General features: G+C 34.9%; 1 protein-coding gene across 3 annotated transcripts in view; it reads right to left on the bottom strand.

Annotated features, from left to right (window-relative positions):
* Nucleotides 1-1,167: 1,167 nt before the first annotated feature.
* The window catches only part of LOC147386668 (xanthine dehydrogenase 1-like), a 40,867-nt gene continuing 18,296 nt past the window's right edge, over nucleotides 1,168-23,738 (bottom strand). For 2 of the 3 annotated variants that reach the window (XM_086423911.1, XM_086423912.1), the window contains exons 10-14: nucleotides 19,673-19,834; nucleotides 18,616-18,750; nucleotides 11,520-11,756; nucleotides 2,540-2,713; nucleotides 1,168-1,538 (exon numbers count right to left, since the gene is read on the bottom strand). In XM_086423911.1, coding sequence (XP_086280037.1) covers nucleotides 1,296-1,538; nucleotides 2,540-2,713; nucleotides 11,520-11,756; nucleotides 18,616-18,750; nucleotides 19,673-19,834 — 951 coding nt within the window. In that variant the 3' untranslated portion in view covers nucleotides 1,168-1,295. The remainder of the gene's footprint in view (nucleotides 1,539-2,539; nucleotides 2,714-11,519; nucleotides 11,757-18,615; nucleotides 18,751-19,672; nucleotides 19,835-23,738) is intronic. The other variant, XM_086423913.1, reaches the window with a different exon arrangement.

Below are 23,738 nucleotides of genomic sequence, written 5' to 3'. Positions count from 1 at the left end.
TATAAATTTGATGTCCCCATTAGATAAACATTTGATCTCTCGACCTGAAATTCTCTCTCGGTGGACCTGAACAAAAATACCCAGCATATACTCAAAACACAATGGTTACAAAATCCCCAACAAAGCTGAATTTGTTGTACAAGCCACCAGAAGAATCCAACTGATAAGTCAAAATCTTATTGGTGGGACCATGGGAAGTTACTGTTACGTCATTACTGACATCATCTCTCTCTGATGAGATTGTGCGACCTAAAAGCATTTTGCCTTTTACCTTTTAGGATGTGATATGGGAGAGCCTGGCCTGGCCCAGTGGGTCTCACATTTCTATTTTATTTTATTTTGGATAATTTAGTTATATCCCCTCAATTTTTTCGAGGTTTACTATTAACATAGAGATTAATTTAAAAAATATATATTGATCACAATACCACTATCATTAATTTAAATTTTCTGTCTATAAAATCATGGTTTGCAACCCATGATCATTAAAAAAAATTATATTTGATTATGTAACATTATATAGGTAAAATTTTTACAGAGCTTGTATTGCCACACCAACTTTTGCTAATGCCAACCTAAGATGTGTGCTAATTCTTTAATGATTTATAGGGTGAATCTTCATTTTGTACGTTGAATATGACGAAATTCCAAGTTTGTTCCAATGCTCCATTTTAATTCCCAAAACATGCATTTCGAATGAATTCATCGCTTTCATAATCAAGGAATTCACTAGTATAGTCGTAGGTTATAAAAATGAGGAATTCATGTTTTGAGAATTAAAATGAACAGTGTATCAAAGTCGGAATTTGGCCATGAAGTTGTGCATGTTTTGAGAAAAAATCTCATTTATATTTGAATTGGGGTGGCATAAGCAAAAGTTGGTGTGGCAATAGATTCTCTCAAAATTTATTTATTCAACACAATAGAATCAACAAAATCCATAGATTTAAACAAATTTGAATCAAGAGACTTGATTCATCCAGCTGACCCAAATTTTTTAGATAAGAAAAGGTCTTATAATGACAATTACATTAACACAGTTCAAATATAACATTGCAACACAAATTTATGTCAGTAATAATTTCAATCACAGCCATCTTTCTATATGAGACTAAGGTTTTTTATTCTTTTGTGTGGATAAGTGGGTTGATTTTATATAATAAAAAATTTAAATAAATTTATTTGTTTTTGATAAGTTAACTAACCAAAAAAATAAATTAAAAAAATGACAATGAAGGTATTGAATATCTATATACATTACAGTACAAATTTCAAATACCAATGAGAATAACCCATTACACACTCAAATTGGGCCGATAATCTGTGCTCGCAAATGGCTTAGTGAACTCATCCATACAAGCCATCCGAATCCGTTCTGGAGTTGCTGGGTTATCAATTGGAAACCATTCGTTACATCCCACCTCCGCTCTTGCAGCTATAATTGCATCTTTAATAGCAAAAAATACCGACGACGCAAGAAAAAAAGGAGGCTCCCCTACAGCTTTAGATGAGTGTATTGCCTTCACATTTGGAGCATCCTGTGATAAACATGGAACCCCAAATGGAGAAAAGTCAGGTTTTCAGTTATGTCCATTGTCAACTTCCCAGAAGCCAAGACTTGCTTATGAAATCATTTATGTATATGGATTGAACACCCAAAATTTCTTAAATATATTTCCTCATCTTGGTCTAGTCTGCCTCGTAGATCCCCCAACTTATTCTTGTTTTTTCTTGGAATAAAGGGTAGAAGTTGGATCTGAAAAAATGTAAACAACAACCTTTGTCTGCTAGATTTCAGAATTAAGGATGCTGAAATATTTGTTGGATATTCGAAAAGAAATAGAGGTGGAGGGGTTTATCGATGGAGTGGTTGAATCAATAAGGTGATACCCGTAGGATGGGTGAATCAAATAAGTTAATGATGTACACTAGAACAATCTAAGACTAATGATAAACTTACTCGAAAAAAGCCACTCAAAATTCACTCGCTGATGTGGATGTGTATACGGAACCGTAGATCTTTTTCCTTGTGTATCCCAAAGAAAAAGATCTATGGTTCTGTGCACATGCCATGTTAGCAAATAGCGAGTTAATTTCGAGTGGCTTTTTTCAAGTCAGTTTATCGCGACTCATAATCTAAAACCAGAAGAGAGTAACTTCTGTTCAAAATATATGGTGATAGAAGTACAAAAAAAAGCTGTCCATAAAATCTAGATAAATCATATTTCCATGAGGTACAAAACCCAAACAAAAATAAATAAACAAATACAAAGAATAACGAGTTGGGAAGTCTAAGCATGCAGAGCAAGGTAATATGGAGGCTTTCAAACTTCGAAGTGACAGTGACTTCAGTATTTTGACAAAAAATATTAGTATCTTCAGTTTCAACCTTCTCATTTAAAAAAAAAAAAAAAAAAGGGAAAAAGAAATTCAAAGATAAATAATTCAATTTCTCCTAAGCTCATCACACAAGATAATTGAACCTTCCAGCAAAAGCACAAAAAAATAAAAAATGTAAAAGTGAGGTAACATGTTTTACCTTCAGAAGTGAAACCTTGAATTCAAGAGGGATGTCATTTAGAGAAGGAATTTTGTAACTTCCAGGCCCACAGGTGTACAAAAAGCCAGGTGGGATCCATTTGTGGTCTTTATCTCCCCATTTTAGCTCTTCTAAGGCAACCCAACCTAAACCTTGTATAAAGGCTCCTTCAATCTATAAATGCAGATTATGTCAATATGGTATTCAAATAAAAAACCTCCATATATGCTTTACAATTTCTTAAAAAAATCGAGAACACTATAAAAAGTCACCATAATCACCTGGGTCAACACACACATTGAAATAAGAAAAAAAAAATCCATGGAAATCAAGCCCATCAAAGCAAGCAAAAAAGTAGACTAGTTTTTAAAGTTCATATAGTCCTTCAGTTTAGAGAGGTGTTCTTAAAACTAATCTTGAATTCTCCAAAGACAATGACAACAAACATAAGCAATGGCAAGTGTAAAATAAATAGGAGATCTCCACAATGTTATCATTGTTATCATCATCATCTACACCTTACCTGACGTAGAACATTAACTTAGAAGAAGAATAACATAAAAGGAAAGTGCAGCCAGCAAAGAGACCTAATCTTAGTTTCTTATTTTTAGTTTCTAATTTTAGTTTTACTAGTTTAGGATTAGGAATTCCTTTTTTAGTGTTTAGCTAATATTACAAGTTTGTTTACATGCTTGCTTATAAATAAGTCTATGTAATTGGGATGGAAGTCACTACGAATTGAGAAATTAATAGAAATTTCCTAAACATCACCCTCATTTCTTCTTCTTCTTCTCCTTCTTGTTGATTCTTAAATCTTCCACTTCGCCTCTTGGTATCAGAGAAGGTTGAAAACCTATTATTATTATTTTTTCAATGGATAGCAATGGAGATGGTAGCAACTCTTCATGGCCCCAAGATGTTAACCTTGGAGACTTCACTTCTAAAAGTGATGTGAAGGAGATTCGAGAAACTCTCGATTCTCTAATGGCATCAATAGCGCAAATCAACGAGAGGTTGGCGCAAACGCACGTTTGAGAGGGAGAACCCCAACTCATTACACCACCTAGGTAACAAATTCCAGACCCATGGGTCATGAATCGTCCAAGGCATGCCTTCTCCGACGAATTTAGTAATGATGACATGGGAGATTATGCACAACAATTTCATCACGGAAATAATCAACCTAGAGTAGATAATCGAGGTGATTTACCCCGAGATAAACAACATGACAATTAAGGAGATTGTCGTGTTAAAGGAGGTGTCCCTTCCTTTAATGGTCAACTTCATATTGAAGATTTTCTTGATTGGATTTCAAAAGTAGAACGTATTGGATGAATATTCCGGAAGAAAAATAAGTAAAATTGGTAACCTACACAGCTTAAAGGAGGAGCTTCGGCATGGTGCGAACAATTACAACTCTCACGAATACGACAAGGTAAACGTCCTATTCGCACTTGGTTTAGAATGAAACAATTGTTGCATGCTCGATTTCTTCCACTTGATTATGATCAAGGCTTATTTCAACAATTGCAAAATTGTTGTCATGGCAATCGATCAGTGCGTGATCATATTTCGGAATTTTATAGAATTGTTGCTCGCTATGACCTAACTCAAACAAAATCTTAACAAGTTACTCATTCGGTCAAGATCGTAGTAAAGGTATCCTACCAACCCCACCCACTACCAATCCACCACCACCCCCTAATCGCCAAACCAAAAAATGACCCCTAACCCTTATGCCACCACCACACCCACCCCACATGGAGGTACTTGTTATAGATGGACCAATCCGGTCATAGATCTAATAGTTGTCCACAACGTGCTCGTATGAATTACACTAGACATGAAGATGTTGAAGATGACATGGATGATGAATGTGCAAATGATAATGGAGAAGATGGGTATACTTATGAAGATCATGGTATTTCTCTAGTCATTCATAAGATTTTGTACACTCCGCATCAAGATCCACAAACTCAATGACACAATATTTTTCGCACCAAGTGTACTGTTAATGAGAGGATATGTGATTTAATTATGTTAACCAACCAAGTGCTCCAAAAGACCGATCTGTTGGATTAAGGGAGAACTATGAATATAAGAAGGTCATGGGACTTAACTGGGGTATGACACACCCAAGAATGGTGGAAAATATACACTCAAAACTCCCCCTCACCCATAAGGGTGGAAAAAATCGAACCCGTGACCTTTACGAACCTAACGCTCTGATACCATGAACAGCCCATGGTTCTAACTCATCCTTACAAAAACCGGCTTGTAAGGTGAGGTTTACCCCAAGGTTTATATACAACCCAAGGTCATGATACCTAGGCGACGTAGGGCTATCTCTTACACTCCCCCTCACGTGTAACATGTCTCTTACATCCCAGTGGTTACCCGCTCTGATACCATGTTAACCAACCAATTGGTCCAAAAGACCGATCTGTTGGAGAAGGGAAGAACTATCAATATAGGAGGGTCATGGGACTTAATTGGGGTATGACACACCTGAGTGTGGAGGAAAATATACACTCAAAACTCCCCCTCACCCATAAGGGTGGAAAGAATCGAACCTATGACTTCTACGAACCTAGCGTTCCAATACCATGTAAAGCCCATGGGCCTAACTCATCCGCACAAAAACCGGCTTGTAAGGTTAGGTTTACCCCAGGTTTATATACAGCTCAAGGTCATGATACCTAGGCGATGTGGGACAATCTCTTACAAATTATAGATGGGAGGAGTAGCGAGAATATTGTTTTCAAAGTAATGGTGGACAAATTGAATTTCCCGGTGCAAGGACACCCTTATCTTTATTCCATTGGTTGGATTAAAGATATTGGTGAGACAAAGGTCACTTCTCAATGTTGGATCTCTTTTTCAATGGCAATCATTATAAGGATGTTGTATCGTATGATGTCGTTGATATGGATGCATGTCATATGTTGCTTGGACAACCATGGCAATATGATGTTGATGCAACACATAAGGGAAAGGAAAACACCCACATTTTTCAAGAATGGTTTAAAATCATTCTTGCCCCCATGTGTAGAGAGACACGTCCCAAGGCTCCTAGGGTGGAAGGACATACTTTCTTAATAGCCAACAACATCATTGCTGACTCTAACGAAACAGGTGAGTTCTTTGATTATTAAAGGAGATAGTATGGCCTCTGTAGAAATTCCTTCAAAAGTGTAACCTTTGTTGCAAGAATTTGAAAGTCTTACACCAAATGAGTTACCGGATTCTTTACCTCCGATACCATCCACCACCACATTTATTTGGTGCTAGGGGTTAGCCTACCCAACCTTCCACATTAGTGGCTGAGTCCTAAAAAACATGCTATCTTGCAAGAGCCCAAGTGACGAACCCACTTTACTCGTTCTAGCAAGAGCATGTGACAAACCCGCTTTATTGGTTCTTAAGAAAGATAGTAATTGGTGAATGTGCATTGATAGTTGTGCCATCAACAGGATTACAAGCCGATACCGATTTCCAATTCCTCGATTGGATGATATGCTTGGCATCAAGACAATCAGTGTAATGGGCTGGTTGGGTTGAGAAAGATGTCGAGAGTTATATGGAAGTTGATGATGGTTTCAGGGCTGGTTTTGGTGTTTCATAGAGGTATAATGCTGGGGAAGTTCATGAACAACTTGGTTTGAAGGTGGTAGAACAGATTTTGTTGGGAAGGGAGGGCTGAGGAGAGGGGGGGGGGGGGGGGGGGGGGGGGAGGGGGGGGGAGAATTTTGATTTTGGCTATGAAGACTTTGGGGAAGATTTTTGGTAGTGGAAAAAACTTGGGGATGGGAAGAGATACCTTCATTAGCAAATTGAGGAAGAGAATACAAACATATAGAGAGTTGTAGGACATCTTCTTCAACTTGGTGAACCCTCTTTAGTAGTTGTTCTAATTCAACCTTGATAATGGATTGAATTTCATTCTGAAGTGATTTGAGTCTCATCAAAAGCTTGTTTCTGCCTTCAAAGTTCCTCCATCTTTATGCCGTATTTGGCTAGAATTTGCTTTAAATCCACTTCCAATCTCTCATTAATTGTTTGATGAACATTATCAAACAGAGCAATAATTTCCTCAAGTACACTACGCAGTTCTCCGCGCTTAATATGTTCTTGTTTATCTCCCTTCAAACGATCATGTCTCCTTGTACCCATCGGCAGATGAAGAACAAAATTGTATGGCTCTGACACCAACTAATGTAGGGTAGAGCACACAATAATATGGCTCTGAAAAACTGAATGAAGCAAAACGAAAAATGGACTACCTATGAGTTGGAGCTCTTTGCAGTGGCTCAAGAATTGTGCCATTGTTAGCACTACCTTATCCAAAGGGAGTTCATCTCGTATGCGGATCATCAAGCTCTAAAATTCATCAATTGTAATTCTAATACCAAATGTATGCATGCTCGTTGGATCTTTGTCCGTCAAGAATTCACATCTGTTCTGAAGTACAAATTTGGGCAACAAAACAAGGTAGCTGATGCTTTATGCCGACATGCTTCTCTTCTTGTCACTATGCGTAGTGATATTATTGAGTTTGATTACTTGGAAGGACTTATATGCGGATGATGGTGATTTTGGAGATATGTGGGCTAAGTATTTTAACGGGTCCTCAGGTACTGCTGATTTCTTACTTCATGAGGGTTTTCTCTTTAAGGGAAATCAATTATGCATCCCCCAAGCCTCTCTACGTGAGCATATCATGCATGAATTACATAGTGGCAGATTATGTGGTCATTTGGAGAGGGAAAACAATTGCCTTTGTTGAGGAACATTGCTTTTGGCCTCAATTAAAGCGTGATGTTGCTAATAATCTTCGTAAGTGCTACATTTGCCAAACCGCCGAGGGAAAGTCACACAATACTGGTCTATACACCTCTTCCAATTCTAGATGCTCTGTGGGTTGATATCTCAATGGACTTTGTGTTGGGTCTTCCCAAGACGCAATGAGGTGTCGATTCAGCGTTTGTTGTAGTTGCGCTTTTCCAAGATGGCTCATTTCATCCCTTAGAAAAAATCAGCGGATGCTACTAAGTGGCAAATTTATTCTTTTGAGAAATAGTTCACTTGCATGGTGTTCCCAAATCTGTAACTTCGGATAGGGATAGCAAATTTTTTAGTCACTTTTGGCAAACTTTGTGGAAGCGGCTTGACATCTCTCTCAAGTTAAGTAGCACTTTTCATCCTCAAACTGATGGACAAACGAAAGTTGTTGGTTGGACATTGGGAAATCTAATTCGTTGTTTATCGGGTGATATACCTAAGCAATGGGACCTTCCGCTTTCCCAAATTGAGTTTGCTTACAATAACACCATCAATTGTTCTATGGGATTTTCTCCATTTCAAGTTGCCTACACTAATGTACCCAAGGATACTCTTGATCTAGTCACTCTGCCTAAGCTTCCAGGTAGTGTTGCAGCTGATCACATGGTTGAACGTATTCCTCAAATACATGATGATGTGAAAAGGCACTTAGAGGCCTCAAATGCTAAGTACAAAAACAATGCTGATAGACATCGATGATTAAAGACTTTTAATGAAGGGGATCTTGTAATGGTGCATTTGCCCAAAGAAAGATTTCCGGTTGGTACCTATAATAAGTTGAAGCTCCAGAAGATTAGTCCCCTCTATATTCTTGAAAGATCAATGATAATGGATACATTGTGGATCTTCCCTCCAACATGTCCATTTCCAAAACTTTTCATGTCAAAGGCATCTTTCCTTATCATGGGGAAAATCGTGTGGCTTTACCTATGACTAACTCGAGGCCGATTTTCAAGAAGGAGGGACTGATGTAGAACATTAACCAGAAGAAGAATAACATAAAAGGAAAGTGCAGCCAGCAAGGAGACCTAATCTTAGTTTCTATTTTCAGTTTATTCTAGTTTCTTATTTTTAGTTTTTAAAGACTAGCTTCTAATTTTAGTTTTACTAGTTTAGGATTAGGAATTCCTTTTTCAGTGTTTAGCTAATATTAGAAGTTTGTTTACATGCTTGCTTATAAATAAGTCTACGTAATTGGGATGGAAGTCACTACAAATTGAGAAATTATAGAGATTTCAAAAACTTCTCCTGATTTCTTCTTCTTCTTCTTGCTTCTTAAAATCTTCCGCTTCACCATTATCCCAACTATTGGGTTGGTGACACAAAATCAGATTTTGCTTTTCAGTTTTCTCCGGAGCCAATTTTTCTTTCAAGGCATAAATTCCATTCAATATCAAATAGAAAAACCACAAATTTATGGTTTCTACATCCAAAATTCAGAGTGCTTGAATCATCCTACATGTCTTTGTATGAGCATTGATTGTGAGCATCAGAGATCTGCTAAAAAGACTAGAAGAGAAGGCATGAATTAAAGGGCATAATACACTTATGTTGAACCATTGAACTTTATCCTCTAAATGTCATTAACTACCTTTACCATGGAAGGATAAAATTTTGAAAAACATTTGGTGAGGACTTCGAAATCCCGCAGCCATGAATCAGCGATTGAAGGTCCTCTCAATAAAACATACAAATATGGAAAATTCTATACACATCAACCACATCTGAAATTTACAAAAGAAATTTCATATGGTCTTAGTGGACATGAGTTTTATACAAAACAAGTTCACATGGTCCAATAAAAGGGACGTAAATTTAAATGTAAGGGAAAGACTCAATTGAGCATTGCCAAACCCGAATTGGAGATCCACTCAGATTCCCAAATTATCATCACCCAACTGTTGAACTGATGAGGATATCAGAGTGTATCAGAGGAGGTGAAAGGCTCAATATTTTTGCCAACCAAGAAAAAAATGGAACTATTGGTTGTTAGGCTCTTAGATAGATACTTGGATCAGTATTCACTGAATGCTACGGATCTTTAGCTCCACATCCATATCGTTATTTATTGTGGTTTAATGGCTTACACATACATTTTGTCATTGTCTAATTATTTTCTGAATTAAAAAAAAAAAAAGGAATTCCATAATATTTGACATTCCCATAAAGGTTTGTGATTTACATAGTGATCGAAAGATTTCCATTTCCAGCATAATCTAAATGGAGAATGAAACTGAAATATGATGCCTTCATCATCTCATATGAGGAGTTCTGCAAGTATTCATCAATTCACTTCAATTGACTCTGATTTTTTTACATATTCTATTTTCCCTGGCTAGCAATCTATTCTAGACCAACAAATCTAGCTGACAAGCAATGATACACATCATTGGTGAAATATATTGGTCCCAAGCATGGTCACCAAGTCAGAGTAAGGGTTTTAAATTGCAAGGAAAAACTTCAAAAAAACAGAAAAAAAGAAGGCAAATAAACAAGAAAAAGGGAAAAATAATAAAATATAAAAATATATTAAAAATTATGAAAATATGTAACATACGTAATACATTAGATATTTATCTCTAAGTTTTCAATATATTTGAAGGAAAAAACATTATTAAATATCTATGCAGGATAAAATGTTTGCACATAATAGTACATTTTATGATGGTAAAGAAAAGTGAAAGCTCAACGTATCTTTTGAGCAAGAAAACATACTATTAAAAAAAAATTATGAGCCAAATTGCAAACACCATAAGGCCACATAAATTAATCATATATCTGAAAAAATATGGGTTATTTTTTTTCCTACTTCAGAAAAATAAAAAAGCACGTTTAAACGTAAAAAAGCGCATTTGAAATGTAAAACACAAGTTCAAAACATAAAAAATGTGTTTTTTTTTTTTAATCATGTTTTTTTTTTGTTTTAATCATTAAAGGTACAAAACACATTTTAAACAAAACTTTTTGAAAACGGGATTTTTTGTGACTATGGTCCCAAGAGTAAGATAAACAACCCAACCTCTAATAAAAGATCATGAAACATTACAACTGTATGCTCAACTTCTAGGATCAATCACCACAAGCGGATCTGATTTCCTTCCCAACCCAATCATGAAAAAATGATTTCAATAGATTGTAAATTCATTTATAATCATTCGACACAATAAAGTTTCAAATTAACTAAAACCAACAATATTTGGCAAGAGAAACTTGACTTCAGAAGAAACTGTAAAGTAAAAATTAAAATATACATAAATAAATAAGGAAATATGGAAATTCTAGAAAAGTTCCCTTGTGTATAATGCATACCCATGTTAACTTTCCTCATTTCAGAAACCCTAATGAGAATGATTAAGCTTATAATTTTGCTTTCAAGTAAAATCTTAAGTGTAAAAATGGATCATATGTTCACCACATGCCAATGCCCTAACACGCCACGTGGCACTGCCAAGTTCACCACGTGACAACACCAAAATTGACACGTGGAGCCTACCGAATAGTTGACTTTGCTAGTATGAGGAAATCTGCACCCTGACACCCCGATCGAGGCGCCCTGCGCAGAGCTGCATAAAGGGAGCAGGTGCCACGACCTATTGAGGGCTCACGGGTGGCTAAGGATGCTGCAGAGGCCAACAAGACTGACATGGACAGACGGCTGACAAGGTCAGGAGTGCAGCCCCCTCCTCAGACTCGACAGAGACATGTCCCTACCATCGCATCAGGAGGGGTTGCACCTCGGACTTGATGGTGACAACTCGTAACAACAATGGCAGGAGAGTTGACTTGAGAGAAACCTCCTTCTTTCCACTATAAAAGGAATTCAAAGTCACCATTGAAGGGGTCGGACCCCTTGCAAATAGTTATTGTAATACTCTCTCATCGACGCACAACAAAGCTCACATGACCAATTTACAGGTTTAATGGACCTTTGGAGTCTTGTAATCACTACCGTTGAATATATATACATTAAAGTCCTTATCCACTTCAACACTTAGCAACAATGACCCCTTCACTACAAATGTAATAATTAATTGAATGAATGGTACGAAAAATCCAATTGTCTCACTTGGATTATTAACCAATATGTAATGATTAAAAGATTCAATGAAGTTGAAAATGATGATATGCAAAAGAATACCTGTCCAACATCAATGGCTGGATTGAGAGAATATCCAAGATCCAAGATTATATTTGCCGATCTCGTTTGGAAATCTCCGGTCAATGTGTCAATTTCAACCTCAGCAAATGCAGCCCCATAGGTGAAGTACCTGAAAGGATTCCCTTTTCCAGTCTCCCAATCAAAGCCAATATCAGGTGTAATGTAAAATCCATGAGCAGAAAGATCTATCCTCTCCATGTAGCATGCCCATGCAATCTGGTAAGAATTGAAGCAAATATAATATTTCATTCAACAGAACTATCAAACACATAAATGATCATTAAAACAACAACAACAAAAAATATTAGAAATTTAAAGGAAAATATATATTACATGCAAGGTTTTAGAATTCAATTGTGTTTATATTTTGGTCAGTTTGAAATGGAAATATTTTGCTCAATGTGGAAACACTGGAATTTTATAAATTATGGAACATTATAAGACTCATAGATACAATAAACTACGGTTTAAAATTTACGGAAATGATCAAATGAACACAAAAGCACACTCATACCTTATAATACTACTCATTTATACTAAGAAAATCAAGATCAATAGACATTGAATATATGTTGCCATAGTTATTTGAGACTTGGACTCTCAAAGTCATACATATATTTAATGTTCATAATCATGTCATTTAAGTATATTAAATCAAACAGTTTACAGTTTACAGTTTAGAGGCCTCTTCTTTGAGGATTTTGTCTTTAGGTCGGATCTGATTTGTAAGGGAAAAAGGGACATTGGGTCTTGTTTTGTTCCAATGCTATTGAGGACATCTTGTCCTCTTTTCAATAAAAAATTTTAATTATGAAAACAAAAAAAAAGTACATAAAATCAACACTAGATAACTTAGAACCTAATAGTCATAATCGCACAGCCTACAAACTAAATGTATCCTACACCTTCTTGTTTTTATATTGATCTGATTAATAAAGTATTGGGTAATTTTGACATACCCCCTATGTTTTGGTGAGTATTAGAGATACCACCCTATGTTTTCAATAACTTGACAAGCACCCTTTGACTTCCTTAGACATATAAAGAAAAACGGTGGAGTTAATGAGAGATTTAACTTACTTTGGAAAAGACAAAAATACCCTCTAATTTTCCTTGCAATTAACGTTATTTGATGGCCGAATATCTCTCCAAGATATCAACCTTAAAAAGATGAAATTACCCTCTCTCAATTCTGAAGTTACTAAAGTGATCATTTATACAAGAAAACTGCTATTCGCACCCCAACTTTTAGTTATTACACACCAATTTCTTAAATTATTTATCACACCCCATTGAAAGATTAAAACACGTTTCTAACATTACAAAGGTTTGACTCAAATTATAATTTCACTACAAAAATTTATAATACTCGCTCAAACAATTCTAGTCGTTGCCTACAATTATGATTAGGCTCATTAAAATCCTAGACACAAAAAATCGAAATCCAAGAAAAAAATGTGAGAACTTCTATTGGCACCCCAACTTTTACTTATTCTCAACCATACACTAATATTCTTTGTTTTAAATTGGGTGTAATAAGTAAATGTTGGGATGCCAATAGCAACTCTCTTATATAATGTTAAAGTAGCGGAAGCGTGTAAATCAATAGATTCGATAGATTGTGTTCAATGGAATACTCTAAATCAATTTGAATCAATAGATTCAATTGATAAACAAATAATAGCCTGAAAAAAAATATAGCATAAAGCTAAAAGTAATTAAAAGAGAAAAGATAATTGAATTGATTATTCAATTTTCGGATTTGGAGCTTCTTATATAGATAACTCCATCATAATAACTTGTAATCCTACTAAAATACTAAAAATTAACATTCCTAACCTATCTATAACATAATACTAACTTTCTAATCCTATTGGAACTCAAATTGAACACTTCTAAGCACTTCAAATAATAATCTAAATAATAAAAACGAATTTTAAAAAAAAAATAGAAACTAACATAGAATTGTATTCCTAACATAACTATGAAATAGAAATCCTATTAAAACTCTAACTAGGATTGCAGATGTCCTACATCAGGCCCCATTTTTTTGAAAAAAACTCGTCTTCAAGTTATTCTTGAAGGCCTTTTTTTTTCCATTCATCTCTTGCTCTAATCCACTTCCAATGATATCTGTTTTTCAGACTTCGTTTAGAAAATTTAATTGACCATAGCATCGCATCAGGTAAATCCATCACATAAACATTATTGTTTATCTTCTTCAAGATGTGAAGGAGTTCAATTTTCTTCAACTTGGTCTTGTTGTAAGTTCTAACGGGAAAGCGATCTTCAATAAGATAAATCATGACCAAGTTTCCTACTTCATAGCTCTTGAATCTTCTCTACTTATCGGCATCTACTTTGTCTTTTCGTTAGAAGCTTTGAGGTTCTTCTTCACTTGTTCTTTCAATGAGTCACGTTCTTTCAGACTCACCATATAATGGGGTAATTTTGGGAGACTTGAATCGGATACCAAATCGATGTGGTGTTGGATATTTTCCATAGGAGACAATGAATCCAATAATTATGAAGGAAGTACACAATAAAATTCTTCAAGGAGGGGTTGCACTTGATGAGAAACTTGAGTAGGAAGGTCTCAATTGGAAGGTTGCACTACCACAACGATGACTTGGCTTGTTTCTTTTAAGTCCTCATTGATGTTGGTAGAAGTAAATCATATTCTCTCCTCCTCAGTTCATTGGACAACCTTAGGCTTTACATAGGAAGGGTATAGGATCACTTTAACACCATTATACATGAAAGAATAAGCGTTGGCTTCGCCTCGGTAGGTGATATCATTATCATGAAGCCAAGGCCTTCCCAAGAGGATGTGGTATGCTCTCATTGGGATAACATCATCCTTATATTACCCAATGTTAAAAGAAAGAGAGCATGGACTCGTCACATTCTTTTTGCACCATCGTCCACCCCCACTTATAGAATAAGGTGTAGGGTGTTGCACAGTGAGTAGCTTGAGTGCATCGACAATGTAGCTTGAAATTATATTTTTCGAACTTCCACTATTTATAATCAATTGGCACAACTTGCCTTACACCTTGCATGTAGTTCACAAAAGACTATGTCGAGTTGAAGGATCAACATGTTGTACCAACAATAAGTTGCGAATAACAAAACTTAGATGTTCACTTTTGTCCTTGTAAGCCTCAAAGATGACAGCTGCATCATTATCAACATAGGGATCATCTTTGTCATTTTCATAATCAGCCTCAGCTACTAATGTGTGCTTCCTCCGGCATACTTCGGAGGTATGGCCCATTTTCTCGCACTTAAAACACTTATTTTGCTTTGGGTGTGCATAGGGATTAGGTTGGTGGAGTTTAGGATGTGGAGGTGGAGCTTTATAGGTAGAAGCATGGTTGCTATTGTCATAAGGGAGCTGATTGTGGGATGGATAAGGTTGATGAGATGAGAAGGGGCAGATTATGGATAGTTAGACCTCCAATTGTTGGTATGAGAAATACGAGAATCAAGCATAAAGTATTCTACCTTCAGGGCATTGTTTATGGCTGCGTGCAAGATTGTGTACTGATGCGTGGCCAATTTTTCTTGAATTCTTCTATTTAACCCATTAATGAAATGCCCAATAGTTTGGTCTTCATTCTCTTGAAGTTCAATCCTTGAGAGAAGGCAAGAGAAGTCATCAACATATTCTTATACACTTTGGGTCCCTTGCCTACAATTTTGTAGGTTGATGAACAAGGTTTAGATGTAATTCGGTAGTAAGTATCGTTGTTTAAGCAATTGCTTCATGGCTGGCCATGATTGCACTTGTCGAAAGCCTTGACATAGTCGATCTCGTTGGGGATGGTCCCACCAAAAGGAGGCTACCCCAGATAGTTTAAAAACCACAACTTTAACCTTTTTATCCTCCGAATTTCAATGTAATCGAAGAATTGTTCAACATTGGAGATCCAATCAAGAAAGACTTCAATGTGCAAGAGCCCATTGAAGGTAGGAATATTTGCCTTAAGCATATAGTAAAAAGACCGCTCTTGTTGCCCATTGTTGCGAGGATGTGGGGGTGCATTATGCATGAATACGCGTTCAACCTCCTCAAAATCATGGAAGGGCTGATTTGTGGGTAGGGGATAATGGCCCCATCTTGCATTGACTTTGTAATATAGAAGTTGGTGAGTATGGGGAGGGTTAGAGAGAAGTCTATCGTGGTCAAAATAGGGATGTTTAGTTGGGGGAGGGGTAGTAAAAGGATCCAATTCATCTATGTAATTCATATCTGGGGCTGTTATGGTTGTTAAAGGGTAGTTGAAGTTATTTGATGGGTTTTGAAGGGTATTTGGAGGATTAGGATTAGGAGAAACATTTTGTGGGAGCGGATATGTGACTGTTGGAAGGTGAGGGATTTTATATTGAGGGTATAGGAGTGATGTGGTATGGTTAGAAGGTTAAGGGAGGGTGGTATACAGTGTGAGGAGCAGGGCGGTTTGGGCAAAACCAAAATTATGGGTAAGGTTCTAGTTTTGAAGGAATTCGGCCTCTCTAGAAGAGTTTCTAGGAGCTGAATTATGAGGGTAATTGTAGGAGGGATAGTGGGAATCCTTTAGGTCTTCATCTCCAAAAGTTTTCTTACCTTTGTCCTTCTCAATGGTGTTGAGAACCATGCCTTGAACACGGGACTCCAATATAGCCATAATTTTGTTGGTAATTCTTTCTTCAAACTTTTCCAATTTTGTTTTCAATGGAGCTTCTAGATAAGATTCTATGATAAAATCACCTTCATCAACCATCTTTTGTGAATCGAAGCAAGAGCTTTGATACCACTTGATGTATTGGAAGCATGTGAATCAATAGATTCAATAAGTTGTATTCAATGGAATACTCTAAATCAATTTGAATCAATAGATTCAATTGATAAACAAGCAATAACTTAAAAGAAAATATAGCATAAAGTTAAAAAGTAATTAAAAAAGAAAAGATATTTGAATTGATTATTCAATTTTCGGATTTGGAGCTCCTTATATAGATAACTCCATCATAACAACTTGTAATCCTATTACTAAAATACTAAAAATTAACATTCCTAACCTATCTATAACATAATACTAACCTTCTAATCCTATTGGAACTCTAATTAGACACTTTTAAGTACTTCTAATTATAGTCTAAATAATAAAAACGAATTTAAAAAAATTAGAAATTAACAAGGAATTGTACTCCTAACATAACTATGAAATAGAAATCCTACAAGAACATGAAATAGAAATCCTATTAAAACTCTAACTAGGATTGTACATGTCCTACATCAGGTATATCATTATCACCTATGGAACGAACCGTCTAAACATTACTAAACATTAAGTTATAGAAAATATGTAAATATATTATACCTATAAGAGCATATTTAAATTAATAAAATAATAGATATTAGATTAGGATTACACGGTCAAGATCAAATTATTTTCCTCAAAAAATTCAGGAATTTTGAATTCAACTATGATTAGGTAGAAATATAAATTGAGTTGACTCTGTCAAGCCATCTTTTCTTGGATGAGTCAACAAAACTCAGTCTAATCAACCAATTTAGTGTATTTTTTATAAAATAGATAATTTTGAGTAGCTTTTAACCAACATTTTATCAAATAATTATAAATTTTTTTAAGGGTGGATTAGAAGATGTTTGGTCACGAGATCAATTTTTTTTAATATATATATATATAATATATATATATATATATATGTAAGTTACTCAAAATTAGCTATTTTATCAAAAATTTGGTTGATTCGACCGAGTTAATTTTAAAAAATCCATTTAACTTAGTTTGTAATTCTCTTACTCTTATAACCAACATTTTATCAAATAATTCTATTCTTTTATAGGAGGATTAGAAGATACCTAGTCACTAGATCAATTTTTTAAATATATATATAAGTTACTCAAAATTAACTATTTTATCAAAAAATACAAAAAATCAGCAGAGTTTTATTTACTCATCCAAGGAAATATGGCTTGATTGAGTCAACTCAATTTATATTTTTAACTAATCAAAATTTAATTCAAACTTTTTGAAATTTTTTGAGAAAAAAAAATTAGATCTTGACCATGTAATCTTAATCTAATATCTATTATTTTATTAATTTAAATATACTTTTATAGGTATAACATATTTACATACTTTCTATAACTTAATATTTACCATTCATTCCATAAGTGATAATAGGGGTACAACTTGGTCCCGTTCAAACTGATAACCAAACCAAACCGATAGCTTTGTGGTGGTTTGGTTCAATTTGGAACAACTTGCAGTTTGGTTCCGAGTTACGAAAAATGAAGGACCGATCAATTTGGTTTGGATCTCAAATCAAGCTTGGGTAGAACCAAACCAAACCCCTATGCAATAAATAAATAAATATATATATATATATATATATAATATATATATATATATATATATATATATATAATATTATTATGAATTATTTTAGGAGTTAGGACATAGATTAGTGATCTTTTATGAATAAACTAATGATATTTTATGGATAAATTTGTGCTTTATTGTATGAAATTTTATGTTTGTTTTTTCATTAAAAAATATTACTTACAATTTATAGAATATTGGCAATCCGTAGAACCAAACCGACTTTAATTCGGTTTGGGTTGGTTTGGTTCCAATGGAATTTGGTTCGGTTCTGGTTCTTATTTAGTAGAACTGACCTACGTCGGTTCGGTTCCAATTTGACCTCCAACTTGAGGGGGAGTGTCAAATATATCGGTATTTTATATATGTGTCATAAGGGCATATGTGTAATTTCGTTTTTTTTCTAGTTTTATATATATACCACGGTTCATAGTAAGAGAGTCAGGTTCGACTCCTCCCACTTTCTTCATTCTATTCTTCTCTAAACCCTAATCTAATCTTCTATAGTTCATAAATAAAATAACAGCATCTAGAATCCCTATTGATGCTAAAGATAGAATCCACAAGGATTTTAAAATTTCGTCTTTTCTTTATTATTGAAAAAAACAACGGAAAGAAAAGCTGATTTTTTCTCCCTCTTTGACAATCCTGAAATCTATCAAATATAATGGTAGGATTACCTCAGCAAAAGAACTGTGCTTATGTTTTGAAGCAATCTGCTCCATCCGTGCTTTTATTTTCTCACAGGCATCTAAAACGGCTGCTCCATACATATCTGAACTTGCAGAAGCTGCTGTCGGTGATGCGTTAGGGACCTAAGTTGTAGAAAAGGATTATAGCAATTAACACAATGGAAGCAAGACCAATTTCTCATAAACAAAGACTTTGATAATCCTTCTGAATCTCTAAGTGCTTAAAAATATAGTATATTACTCATTCTCATTCGCTTAAAAATAAATTCATCTTAGGGTGTGAACATAAAATAATGAACTACAGATGTGTATTTTATGAATGATGCTTAGCTTTGAGATTAATCAAAGTCTCACCATAATGGGAAAATTCACGATGTGTAAGATAAGAAGAAAAATTCTCACAGCAATAAGAACTCTCTTTTTTCTTTTCTTGTTTGCTTTCTCTACAAATCTTTATAATTTCCTGAGAAAATGGTCTTTGTTATGTCTTAAAAATACAATCTAGAAGATGCAGCAACAGATAACCAAGAAGAGAAATGAAAACACAGGCTTAAATGCCAAGACATCTAGCTGAAAAAAGGGAAATTAAAATCCATTCACTCCAATTTTCTTGAGATGCAAGATGATTGTTGAGTCCGAAAATTCTATCACTATTTTCATATGAAACTACAGCCTAACATCGATTGATCTAACAGAAAAGGATATCATACGCTGTTTGATTTAACATAGCGTGTGCAGTAACATACCATCTCAAACAAAGTGGAACTTGTTTAGCTTTTAATCTTAAAGGTTTTCATTAATGTCCTGTACTCCATACAATAATTCCATTTTCTAGTTGTAGCGAGCAGGGTAGGGACTAAACACAGGTATTGAACCAAGTCTCAGGTATCAACATGTACAAACATTACCAACTTTTAGCAAATTGTGCAAAGTTTCTCTGGTATCAAATATTGTTGAACCCACTTTCACATTGACTATTTAATCACCTTGCTTGCCTAGCAAAAAACAAAAAAAAGACAAAAAAAAGCTTGAGCTGACTATTTACCTTATCAGTACTCGTCTCTGATATAAATACAGAACTGATTGGAATATTGAAAGACGAAGCAGCAACTTGGGCGACCTTAGTGTGTAAACCTTGTCCCATCTCGACACCCCCATGGGTCACTAAAACAGTTCCATCGGTATAGACATGAACAAGAGCACCTGCCTATAGATATTAAAAAAATCGGTTATCACATGCAAAGAAGATCATGCATTGACCGTAAAAGAAATTGCAATCTAACACACAATCAGAAACTAGTACGATGAACAAAATATTTTCTTCAGAAATCCAAATTTATTATGCTTAAGTGCATAACTGTAACAATGATTATATATAGAATAAGTAAGGCTGTCCATGAGTGACAAGCATGAATAGGTAACGAAAGCCAAAACAAGGGAACATAAGATTCAAGAATGTCCCAAGGTCGAAACACCCCTGGACCATCTTATTGCATGTGTTCTTATAATCACTGATTCAAAGGTTCAACGGTTCACAATGACAAGAATGGGCCTTCGTTTGCAATTATAAACCATTATTATAGTTGTTACTGATACAAACTTCGGTTATTTGCTTTAAAAACCCAGAAAACTTGGAATAAGGTTACTATCAAACTTTTACAATTTTATCAACCCATATTTTTTTTAATTTCTGTAATAGTGTAATTACTTTAGTTTCGAATAAATATAAAGACACAAAAAAAAAAAAAAAAAAAAACTGAACTTGTCCAAAAATTAAACCTGTTTTTAACCTCTTAAACTGTGAAATATTTGCAATGTCACATTTCTGTAGAGATGAGAGAATAAGTCCAGCTTCTTTTTACTTTGAAGACAGTCGAGTGAGCCACAAAGTGGTGATGTTTGAGTCCCATTGATGTTTAAGAAACCAGAAATGCTTTTTATTCGTGTAGGACCCCAAATGTTCAAATGGACTACATCAAAAGGACTCTATTGACAACTAACTAAACTACAAGGAAAACTACTACCGTGATGCTTGCCTAACTGACAAGCATCACATTCTAACACAGACAGATGACTCAAAGAAGGAACAATTCGACACAACTTTCCCAGTGACAGATGACCCAAGCGGTAATGTCATTGGAAAGGAGAGACTGTAGCAGTCAATGCTGAATTTGGCTCATTCTGATCCAGAAAATAAAGTGCATTACGTTCATGCCTGAAACCAATCACTTTCTTCGTCCCGAGGTCTTGAAACACACAAGAAGAAGGAGAAAAGGTTACAGAGCAATGCATTGATTTTGTGAGTTGGCTGCTAGAAAACACTTCAAATGGAAATTTGGGAATAAAAACCAGAGGTGAGTTTCATAGTTGTTGAATAATTCTGTTTTTTATGTACTTTTTAGTCTTTTGTCCTTTTTAGTCTTTTCCATATATTAGATGTAATTCTCCTTTAAAGTCTAATTATGGCTTATCAATTAATCTAATCTTCTTTACTCTCTCAATTTTAACTTGGTATCAGAGCCTGGTTCCCTCTACCTCTATCACCCCCCCCCCCTCCATTTTTTTTTCTGCTACAAACTCTATCGCCCTCATCTTCCTTAAATCTATTCTCTCCACCTCTCGTCTTCGATACATATCACCCCTACGGGGGTCCTTTTTCCTCCACACCCCAATCGCATCATGCAATAGGGCCTCAAGGATTGTTTGAACCCCTACAGCAGTAGTGTAGCCACTATCAAGGGCTGCGGCAACAGCAGGTTTGCTGTTTGGTGTTGGTTAGGCCTAACGATGGCATCTTGGACCTCCACAGAGGCCTACGATCACAGCAGCTTGGCTGTTTGCTGAAGACTAAGACAGGTGACAAAGGTTTGGACCTCTACAGGGGCTGGCGATCACAGCACAGTCCTGTTTGCAGCCTGCAATCACAGCAGGGGTGCTGGTTGACGGTTGTAACAACAGCAGTGTTGCTGTTTGGGGCTGGTGATCACAGAAAAGTGTGGTTTTTGAGCCTGCGATCACAGCAGGGGTGCTGGTTGGGGCTGCACTCACAGCAGTGTTACTGTTTGACAGGTGTAACAACAGCAAGTGGCCGTTTGAAACTTGCGGCAGCAACAAAACTGATTCTTGGTACCCTACAATTGAGGTAATGCCTGCTCAGGTCACCTACAGCTGTGTTTGATCAGATTCCACACCTCCTACGATCGTGTATTCACCTAAAACTCTAAACCTAATGCTTAACATACAAACCTTAACCTTAAAACCTTTCCTTTACCTTATAAAGCTAAACCCCAAACCCTAAGTGCAAAATGTCTTAATCAAATCCTGCAACCCAAACCCTTTTGGGTTTACCCTAAACTTTTATGGTAATCCTATTTTAACCTTAAACCAAATTCCTTATCCCGTATTACATCTTCCCTTCCGTCCTGCATCAATTTTGGTATCACAACTACACCTAGAAAGGGGTCCTTAGATCCTTACCAGCATTTTAGACATGAATTCATTTCAAGTAGAGGTTGCGGAGGAGAGTCCATTATTTGGGAAGATTTTGGTGTGGGGAATTGCCTCTCATGACCCTGTTTCATCAGCTATGTTGTTTTGTGGAAGAAAGGTCTTGTAATGCCCAAACAAAAAAAAAGACAAAGTCAACTAAAGTTGATCGAGCCAACCATCATTGACTCAAGTCAAATTAACCTGATCAAACTTTGGTCAACCAGTTTTGATCAGGTCAAACTGACCCAAGTCCAATTTTCTAGAAAATTCTAAAAGACTTAGAAATTTTTTAGTAATATCTAGATATTATTTGATAATATCTAAGTTGTAATTTAGCTGAATTTTTTTCTTGCATCTTCTACACAAAGAAAGAAGGAAAAAGGAAGAGAAAAGATAGAAGGAAGAGAAAGGAAAGAAGGAAAGGAAAAGAAAGAGAAATAAGGATGTAAGCCCTTTCAATTTTTTTGAGTCTTAGCAATATTTTAATAAAACAATTTTTGAAATTTGTAGTTTAAAACATAATTTGTTTTGTATTTATGAAATATTTCTGATTTTGTAATTCTAAAACAAAATTTTGTAGTTACTTCCAAAAGCATGTACATAAATTATTCAAAACAAAACAGCAACTATAGAAGTGTTGGTTTTGCATGTTATTACATATTTTTTATGCTAAAATAGAATACCAATGAAGTTACTATTTTTACATGTTTTGTACATATTTATACGTATTTTATTGCATATTTTATATGTATAAAAAAAATACAGTAACTAAAGAAGTTGCTGATTTTTGTATTCTTACAATATACTTGATAGTATATTTAAAATAAAACAAAAAACTAAATATTTCTATATTTTTATGTTTTACATGTATTTTAGTATTTCGAAAGCATGAATATAATTTATTTACAAAAGAAAAGCTTGTTGTTTTTTTTTTCAGATTTTACATATGTTCGATTATTTTCAAGCATGCATGAAATTTAATTTCAAGTAAAACTTGCTGATTTTTTTTATATGCTGTAATTTTCAAATTAAAAAATTGGGTAAGAAAAGTATTTTATTTAAAATAAAATATGAGAACAAGTTCTTTATTGATTGTCGTGTTTTTCAAATACCTAGTTGGTGAGTGCTTCAGCGTATGCCGTATAAGACACGAAAGAGAAAGAAGATGGGAAATACTTCAATCATAGACTGTATAAGTCACGAAGGAGAGAAATACTTCAACTAATAGTTGTATAAGATACGAAATAAATAAAAAAAAAAGAGAGATGAGGTTGTATATTTAAGAATGGACTAGGTATTTAAGACACGTGTATATTTTACTTTCAATATATTTTGAAAAGAAAACAAATACCTATATGTAGTATTTTAGTGATTTATTAAAGAGATTGTGAAAACCTATAAAGAATAACGTGTTATGACCTTTCCGGAACGATGTGTTATTTTAGGATAACAGTTGGGTTGTTTGAGTCTCATGTATTATGGGATGCATAAGAACACATCACAACAGGAATTCAGGAATTTCCTTTCTATCTTTAATAGAGAATAAAATGTAAATAGTTGTATAATTGATAGAGATTATCGAGGATCACATGCACGCTAGATTGGCATAGATGAAAATGGCT

This window comes from Akebia trifoliata, chromosome 14 (genome assembly GCF_017979445.1).
Source record: "Akebia trifoliata isolate Shusen 1 chromosome 14, ASM1797944v1, whole genome shotgun sequence".
Taxonomy (NCBI): Eukaryota; Viridiplantae; Streptophyta; class Magnoliopsida; order Ranunculales; family Lardizabalaceae; genus Akebia; species Akebia trifoliata.
The sequence above is the reverse complement of the archived record's forward strand: the minus strand, read 5'-3'. Positions and strand labels throughout refer to the sequence as shown.